Genomic DNA, 8,984 nt, shown 5'->3' with positions numbered 1-8,984 from the left:
CCCCCCCCCCCCCCCCCCCCATACTACTCAAACCAACTACATGTGAAATTTGAATGAGTCCGTCCGCTGTTTTCATATGTCTGAACAAAACGCAACACTCCCAAACACAAGACAAACAAATGCATGACTGACATCTTTGACATCTTTTTTTTAATCAAATTCTTCTTATCGTAACAGCATCTTTGATAATACTTTAATGCAGCAATCATGACAAACTTTTTTTGGTTTTCTATAAGAATAAGCTACATTAGCAACTATTCCCACTATTCATTACTAAGTGCATGGTCTTTTTTTCCTAGCTTAAAGTCACTTAGGTGCACATGTCAAATTATACAAAAACTTCAGGTTTCTCATATTTTACATCAACAAATAAACAGGGGCAGGAGAGGGATCATTTTAACAGAAGCTGTTGATACATCGGACAAACTGTACAATAACACAAAATCAACAATGTGTGGTTAGAAAATACAATATCAGGGGCTGCGTTCGCCCCATGTTGGCTAAGTCCTGCAACGGCCTGGGTTCGAATCCAAGCGGCCCTTTGCTGTGTGTCATCCCCCCATCTCTCTCCCCCTTTCATATCTATCCACTGTCATTATAATAAAAGGGAAAAGCCCCAAAAATAATCTTAAACAAAAAAATACAATATCAGATGACTTCAATTGAGAATTAAATGTGAAATAATGTGGACGGGAATGTAAAAGGGTATACTGCAACATATTAACATTGTCATGGCATTCCTATAGTATGCAGGTATTGAATGAGCTGAAGTAGACAACAGGAATATGAGATAGATCTTTAAAACACATTTCGGTATTAAGACAAGAGGTGGCTTTAGCTCTAATATTCAAATTAACAATAAGAGATCAATGCAACAGGGAGCTCAAAGACAAAATAAATCACACAAAGCACAGTTTAAACTTAACAAAAAACAGTTTTAAAAACAACAATTACAAAAATGTTTAACAAATAAACAAATAAAACATATTTCTTGTCTGTATTGATTTTTTTCTTTAAATGTGAAATGGGGAGTGAAAGAGGAGCTGACAATAATATGTTTTGTACATTTCATATGAGCCGTTGCCATGATTTGGCTTCTGATGAAAACTCATGATTTTGGGTTCACGGCCGACACACGGTCCCACGTTCGTACTGTGAGACAGAGGTGTGTGTGTGCAGTATGTGCTGGGTGGTTGTGTGTATATTGCACACTATATATAGGGATACACAGAGTGACGCACATAGGTTACCGAGTTCTGCGTCGGACACATGTGTTTGGCCTGCGTGTGGCCACGAAGCCGTGTTTGCAGAAGCACTTGTATGAGCCAGCGGTGTTCACACAGCGAGCATTCTTGCATGGACTGACACGAGCTCCTGGTTCTGCACACTCATCAATGTCTAAAAACAAAACACAAAGTTACTAAATCAACATATTAGTGCAAATTCCTTTATTGGCTACTGTATATTCCTTAAAATGCAACCAGTTTAAAAAAAATGTATACATATTTTTGTAAGACTAGCAAGTACAAACCTATGCAGCGGGTACGGGAGTGGTCCAGCCTAAAGCCTGTGTTACATTCACACATGGTGCCCAGGTAGGAGCGAACACAGCGACCATTTACACAGCTGCATTCGTCCGAATCCTCCTCTGAACTGTCACCTTTCACAGACAAACAGGCAGGAGAAATGTGGGAAGTAAATAAGGGTTGGTTGGGGGCAAATAGATGAGTTTCTGATAGGATGTTGACAAAGATCATGTATAGTTTTACCTGGGTTGTAGTTGGCGAAAGCTGCCAGGAAATCCTGCTCCCCATCGGACTCTGTCTCCAGATGCATGTCACACAGACGACTAAACATCTCTAAATACAAGGAATAAATGTATTTTTAGCTCAAAAGAAAAGAAAAGCGGAAGTCGGCAGTCACAGCTGAGCGGCCAGGTGGGTCTTCAGTCAGCTCACCTGAGTTTCTGGGTGGACAGGTGTTACACTCGGGCCCCCAGCCGCGACCGTAGTGACAGCAGCACTCCGAGTACGTCACCACCATGCCGTTCCTGGGCTCGCTGCAGATCAAGCCCTCGTCAACCTGCAGGAAACACACATCCTTGTGGGCAGCAGTGCGATCTGGGTAAAAAAGGAAGATAAAAAAACAAACATGAAATGTTAACTGTAGTTTAACAAATTTAAGGAACAAGTGCAGGAAGCCACATTCAGACAGTTTTTGAGGTCTAAGATTTCAGATCAGGTTTAAAACAGTGATATGCAAGTCAGTGGAAGATGTCAACCCAAATTATAATCGATCTACATTTGTAGATCCATTATATCTACATACATACGTTATATCTACATTTGTAGATACAGTATAATTATAAATATTAAATGTAAAAGATATTGAGTATTTAGCATGTTTAAAGTCATAATAAAGCCTCAAAACATTTGCAGTATATGGCTTGGAGGAAAAACATCAGTTCACATTGTGACTGCCATAACCTACTTAAAGATGATGGATGTTTCAATACATGTAACATTTATTATTAGAGAGATGCTTCAGTGAAAACATATTTACAAATCAGAGTGAAGTTGCAAATAAGTGCACAAAAAAGTACTCGTTCATTTATTCTCTGTACATGCTCATTATGGTTGAGGGGTTAACAGCGGTCAGAAGCCTATCTAGGCATGTTTAGGCCAAAGTGCATTAATTAGTCCCGCCCATAATCCAGTGGGTATAGCCTACTGTAGCCACTTTGTTAGCTAGCTATGTCATACAGAATATTACCTCTGTAAGTAATACATACAGCTAAAGCAAAGCCTTATTAAACTAAGTATGTATTGCTTGGACAGTATGGCGATGTGGTCATGGCACATGGAAGCTAATGTGCTTTAGAAGATTATTTATTCATTCACGCTTCCAACTAATAAAATATACAATTGTTAAAGTAACCAAACTCATAAAAACAATGTCATGTCTACGAATAACGCTGACATTTTTTTTATCTCATGCACTTTTCAATAAGTGTAAGATTAATGGCTATGTGTTTGAATGGCTGCATGTTTTGCATTGATGATGAAGATATGCTTTACTCTCATTAGGCAAACAGCTTATTGTTACAGCTCCTTGATTGTGGCTCACTATGATTCCTTGTCTTTTGTAATTGTGAAGATAGAGCGTAATGGTGTTCAATGTCATTTTTTGGTCTGCTGGATACAATGCGTTACACTAAAACAGTCCTGAAGCGTTAATTACAGATGTTAAAGCAACCATAATAAAGACATTCATTACTAAAATGGCAGTTGAAAAAACATTAAAGTACTGTGAATCACATATCTTACATGCAAAATGACGACTAGTGAACTTATACTGCACTTATGGAACTTAAAGCATTCTCTACTAAATGAGCAGTTTTCAAATGCGTCTGTCTTTTCTATACTAGAACAAGTTTATCATCTATAATAGCACAGACACAATTTTTTTTTTTGTTGTGGTGAAAATAGACATGCAGAGTAAATGTTAAAACTAATCACTTTTTCTCACACTGAACATGCTCAGATATCGCTTTGTGCGCATAAATGCATACATTCGATTTGTATTTTTAATAGCTACACAAAGTGGTATCTTTCCAAAGAATGGGAAACTGTCTCTGTAAAGTTGGTAAGAGGGGAAACATGAAGCCAGTACAGGCCAGATGGGACACAGATTGGGAGGAATTACAAAGAGCAACATGAGCGGCAGATGTCGAGGTAAGCCAAAACTAATTTTGATCGGTCATGCTCAGGTGAGCCGAAGCTGATTTTACCCACCGTCATAGACGCACTGTTTCAGCGCTGCACTGAAGGTGAGGGGAGGGTCGCAAAAACAGTGAAAGGAGCCGGGCGTGTTCTCACACCTCCCATTCTTACAGTACGAGGGGTCCTGGCACTCATTCACATCTGCAAAGGGCACCACAGGCACTGGTTACAGTATGAACATCTGCTTGGGGCCAGCTCTTAGTCTGTAGGTGGTGGACACAATAATTTAAAAAACTTGTGCTACATCATGAAATTCAGTACAATAATCCTGCAATAAATAATAATTTTGTGACGTTTACTGCTCAATCTTCAGTTTTTCCCGAGACTATTTCAAAAACAGGTTGATTCAACTTTCATCGTTAACAAGTCACAGAGAGTTTTAAGCTGCAGCATTCATTGCAGTGATTTTGTATTGGTTTGGAAAACAATGTACTGTACAGTGGGAACTGTTATTGTGTCCACCCCCCCGTATGTCCTGTTTGCTTGTTTACGTTTCTACCATGAATGTTGCATGCAAAGTTCTGCTTATGACAAAATGAGCTTTAGTCACGCATACCACTGCAATTGGTCTCTAGTAAACCTACAACCACACTGCGATATCTGCAAAAAGGCTGCAAGTTAAAACAAGAAGCTTGTTTCCAGCAACGCTTCAATTTGAGAATATATGATCTGCTATGATGTTTGCGGGCAGTTTGCAGAGAAAATGATACCGCAATATAGGCCAGTGTCTACTGGGATGTGGATGATGCAAGTCTCTACTTTACTTTGTTCTCTGTATCTATTTTTTTTTCTTAAAGCTTGAAAAAAATCAAATACGATCTCACTGGACTGGAACCTGAAGAATGAGGGTCTAGTATGCATTTAGAAGGCATGTTCAAAATCTGCTAGGTTTTTCAACTTTTTTTACCCAGGCAATCCAGTTTTAAATCCAGGCAATTACAGGACAAGCCATATTCACATTCATTCATTAGACTAGGTTTGGTCATTTTTCAGTTTGAACACAGAGTAGACACAGAGTACACAAGACTTTGGGATGAGTGCATAGTCTATTTTCAGGTAGGCCAAATGCTTTTTAAAAATAACAAGTCAATGGCAAAAGCATGTGTCTAAGTAAGTTGGTGTTAAGCTCATCAGTGTCCATCCACCCATCCATTTTACTAGGTATTTATTCATGGAGACTAGAGCATCCATACTTTGTTTTCTCAAGAATTATCCTGGACTAACAGGTCAGATGAGGGATATTATCCCACAGCTTTTTTATGTTTGCATCTCTTCCATTTCAGTCATGTCTGAATACTAACAAAAGCAGGCTTTCCGGGGTGCAGAGACCATTTCAAGTGCCTGCTTGCAGCAGCTTGCACAGCATCATTTGCAAATAACAGCAATGGCACTTCATTGTCACTAAACAAGAGCTTTCCAATTCTTAGCTCAGTTGTGTCCATAAAGATGACACACAAAAGAGTTGACAAAGACACGCCTGTTGGAGTCCAAAGCCCACTTTGAAAATGTGTGACTAATAGCAAGAAAGCAAACACATTTCCCATTCTGCCTGTGAAGGGAACTGCATTTGCTTCTACAAGAAGGGTTCCTTTCTTTAAACAGGAGGCAATTCAACTGCATGTCCCTAACCTGTGGTCAAGACGAGGACGTTTAAACTCCAAGTTAAAGGTAGAATTCTTCAGCAGATTTAATCAGCAAGCGACTGGGTCCACCTGGCCTGTCTGGTATCTGATGCAACTCGGTATCAAGTAGTGATCAGTTCAGATCCTATTTATCAGTACAACACAAGAGCATTGGCTGCAGGTATTATGGAAACAACTACTCCTTTTTTCCCAACATGGTGTTTGGCCACTAAACATCACAAAAGCCATGACATGTGATTTGGAACAAAGTGGCCATTTCAGAAATCCATATGTTTATTACAGCTGAAACAGAAATACTGTAAGCATTGAGTTGCATGAAGAAACAACACATCACGTGATAGCTACATGTACAAAATAAACATAGATATACAGTATATATATATATATATATATACTTATATGTACATACAAACATACTGTATATCTTATGTGTTTGTCCAATCATAACTGAGCTACTAATCATATAATCATAACTGATAACTTATCTGTAACTGAGACCGTGAAAATGCATGTTCTTAATTGGTTTACATGATTAATTTTGTTTCACTTTGTGCGGTTTGTGTGGATTAGCTCAGGATCACTCTATAATATTTCTACTATCATCTCCCTGCCCTTACTGTACTGCATGTCATTTCACGGTTGTTCCTCTGTAATGTACCCCCTTAACAATGTCAATTACAGGCTCAAAGTGATAAAGTGAGATCTCAAAAACCTTCTTGAACCACTTAAAACGTGATGAAAACATTTCAAAAACAGCTTGACGTCTATTCTGGCCTCTGTTTTGTACAATGGCAACTACAAAAAAGGATAGAAGATTCCTTCACCTTCTTTTTTTTAACTTGGCACATAAATCAGTTTTGTCTCACATACACTGCCTCCCACAAGCGCAGACAGCCAACACCATGATTTTTGTTTGTTTTGCTTTTTCCAGAATTAACAGCTGTTGCCCATTGCACAGGGTCTGCACTCACCAGCCTGCTCCTCAGGAGTCACACAACTGTTCCGGTCGGTGGCCAGGGTCCAGGGCGGAGAGCAGATGCAGTAATACGACCCTGGAGTGTCCACACAGTGGCCATTCTTACAGTTGACCGGGTCCTCGCACTCATTCACATCTGTAGAACAGTCCGGTTGACTCAAATCTCAAGATAATTCCTCCAGCACCTAGATAAATGTCCCTCAGAGTCACCGGGGGAAGACACTATTTTACTCACCTGCAACTGTTGCTATCACACACTTCTTCTTGTTGGAGTCTGGAGTCCAGGGCCGGTTACAGTTGCAGTAGAACGACCCTTCGGTGTTGACGCAGTGACCATTAGTGCACAGAGACTCGTCGTGGCATTCGTTCACATCTGAGGGAGAACATGCAACCATAAAGAACCACCTTCATCTGAAATGAAGCATCTAGCAAAAGTCTTCACAGCATTTTACAGACGCTTTTGTTATGTGTCATTTTATAGTGTGTATTTAAGCACTTACCAATGCACTCCAGAAGGTTGCTGTCATAGTAGAAGCCCTGCTGACAGTAGCACTCATAGCCTGGCTGCGTGTTCTCACAGCGACCCTTCTTGCAGATTTCATCAGCGAACAAAAAACACTCGTCGATATCTGCAGACAAGGAAGGAAAACTCAGGAACAGATTGCCGGTCTTACCATGCAGTTAGTCTATATCCACAACCTTCCATTTCAGGGATTGAAATGGAAGGTTGTGTGGAAATCCACAGCTATTCCTTCTAGCATCTTTTTGGGCCCTCCTCACATGAGGGCTCTGGGAGATCAGTCCCCTTTCCCCCCCAGTCCGACGCTCCTGAACGTACAGTGGTGTGAAAAAGTGTTTGCCCCCTTCCTCATTTCCTGTTCCTTTGCATGTTTGTCAACACTTAAGTGTTTCGGACATCAAACCAATTTAAACATGTCAAGGACACACAATTAAACACAAAATGCAATTTGTAAATGAAGGTGTTTTATATTAAAGGGGAAAAAAAATCCAAACCATCATGGCCCTGTTGAAAAAGTGATTGCCCCCCTTGTTAAAACATACTATAACTGTGGTTGTCCACACCTGAGTTCAATTTCTCTGCCACACCCAGGCCTGTTATGCCACACCTGTTCACAATCAAGGCATCACTTAAATAGGAGCTTCTTACACAGTAAGGTCCACCAGAAGTCCTTAAAAGCTACACATTATGCCGAAACCCAAAGAAATTCAGGAACATTGAGAAAGAAAGTAATTGAGATCTATCAGTCTGGAAAGGGTTATAAAGCCATTTCCAGCTTTGGGATCCAGCGAACCACAGTGAGAGCCATTATCCCACAAATGGCGAAGACTGGAACAGTGGTAAACCTTCCGGCAGTGGCCGGCCGCCCAAATTACCCCAAAGCGCAGCGACGACTCATCCAAGAGGTCACAAAAGACCCCCAACACACGTCCAAAGAACTGCAGGTCTCACTTGCCTCAGTTAGTCAGCGTTCATGTCTCCACCATCAGGAAACTGGGCAAAAATGGCCTGCATGGCAGAGTTCCAAGGAGAAAACCACTGCTGAGCAAAAAAGAACATCAAAGCTGGTCTCAATTTCTCCACAAAACACTTGATGATCCCCAAGACTTTTGGGACAACATTCTGTGTGGACCGATGAGACAAAGGGGAACTCTTTGGAAGGTGTGTGTCCAAGTATATCTGGCGTAGAAGGAACATGCATTTCATAAAAAGAACATTATACCAACAGTAATATGATGGTGGTAGTGTGATGGTCTGGGGCTTTTTTGCTGCTTCGGATCTGAAGACTTGCCGTGGAACTATGAATTCTGCTGTCTACCAAGATCCTGAAGGAGAATGTCCGACCATCTGTTCGTGTACTCAAGCGTGAAACAACTGTGTTCTGCAGCAGGACAATGATCCTAAACACACCAGCAGTCCATCACCGAATGGCTGAAAAACAAAATGAAGACTTTGGAGTGGCCTAGCCAAAGTCCTGACCTGAATCCTATTGAGATGTTGTGGTATGACCTTAAAGGCCGTTCATGCCGAAAACCCTCAATGTACTGAATTAGGACAATTCTGCAAAGATGAGTGGGCCAAAATTCCTCCAGACGCTGTAAAAGCCTCATTGCACGTTATCGCAAAGGCTTGGTTGCAGTTGTTGCTGCTAAGGGGCCCAACCATTTATTAGGTTTAGGGGGCAATCACTTTTTCACACAGGGCCATGTGGTTTGGATTTTTTTTCACCTTTAATAATAACACCTTCATTTACAAATTCCATTTGTGTTTACTTGTGTGTCCTAGACTATTGTTTAATTGGTTTGATTTCCGAAACACTTAAGTGTGACAATATATGCAAAGAACAGAAATAGAATGGGGGCAAACACTTTTTCACACCACTGTATACATGTTTCACCAAAACGAGTTCCTTCCCGAGGCTATTTTCCAGCGGCGCTGGGGAGCCGTGCAGCGCCTAGTGCCGCCCATGACATTTGTGATTGGTTTTAAAGAAATGCCAATAAACTAGAGCACGTTTTTCTCCCATCCTGGAATGTTGTGTGGACTAGCCAGACCCTCCTTTG

At 40.8% G+C, this 8,984-nt stretch overlaps 1 protein-coding gene across 6 annotated transcripts in view; it reads right to left on the bottom strand.

Moving 5' to 3' along the window:
• Window positions 1-507: 507 nt before the first annotated feature.
• Window positions 508-8,984, bottom strand: part of ltbp3 (latent transforming growth factor beta binding protein 3) — a 36,222-nt gene continuing 27,745 nt past the window's right edge. For 3 of the 6 annotated variants that reach the window (XM_032534059.1, XM_032534062.1, XM_032534061.1), the window contains 8 exons: window positions 6,902-7,030; window positions 6,637-6,774; window positions 6,397-6,537; window positions 3,795-3,923; window positions 1,959-2,120; window positions 1,770-1,859; window positions 1,532-1,660; window positions 509-1,398 (listed from right to left, as the gene is read on the bottom strand). In XM_032534059.1, the coding sequence (XP_032389950.1) occupies window positions 1,247-1,398; window positions 1,532-1,660; window positions 1,770-1,859; window positions 1,959-2,120; window positions 3,795-3,923; window positions 6,397-6,537; window positions 6,637-6,774; window positions 6,902-7,030 (1,070 nt within the window). In that variant the 3' untranslated portion in view covers window positions 509-1,246. Of the gene's footprint in view, window positions 1,399-1,531; window positions 1,661-1,769; window positions 1,860-1,958; window positions 2,121-3,794; window positions 3,924-6,396; window positions 6,538-6,636; window positions 6,775-6,901; window positions 7,031-8,984 lie in introns of all 6 variants that reach the window. The other 3 variants (XM_032534060.1, XM_032534064.1, XM_032534063.1) reach the window with 3 other exon arrangements.

Source organism: Etheostoma spectabile, chromosome 13, assembly GCF_008692095.1.
Source record: "Etheostoma spectabile isolate EspeVRDwgs_2016 chromosome 13, UIUC_Espe_1.0, whole genome shotgun sequence".
Lineage (NCBI taxonomy): Eukaryota > Metazoa > Chordata > Actinopteri > Perciformes > Percidae > Etheostoma > Etheostoma spectabile.
This window is presented reverse-complemented; position numbering and strand designations above follow the sequence as displayed.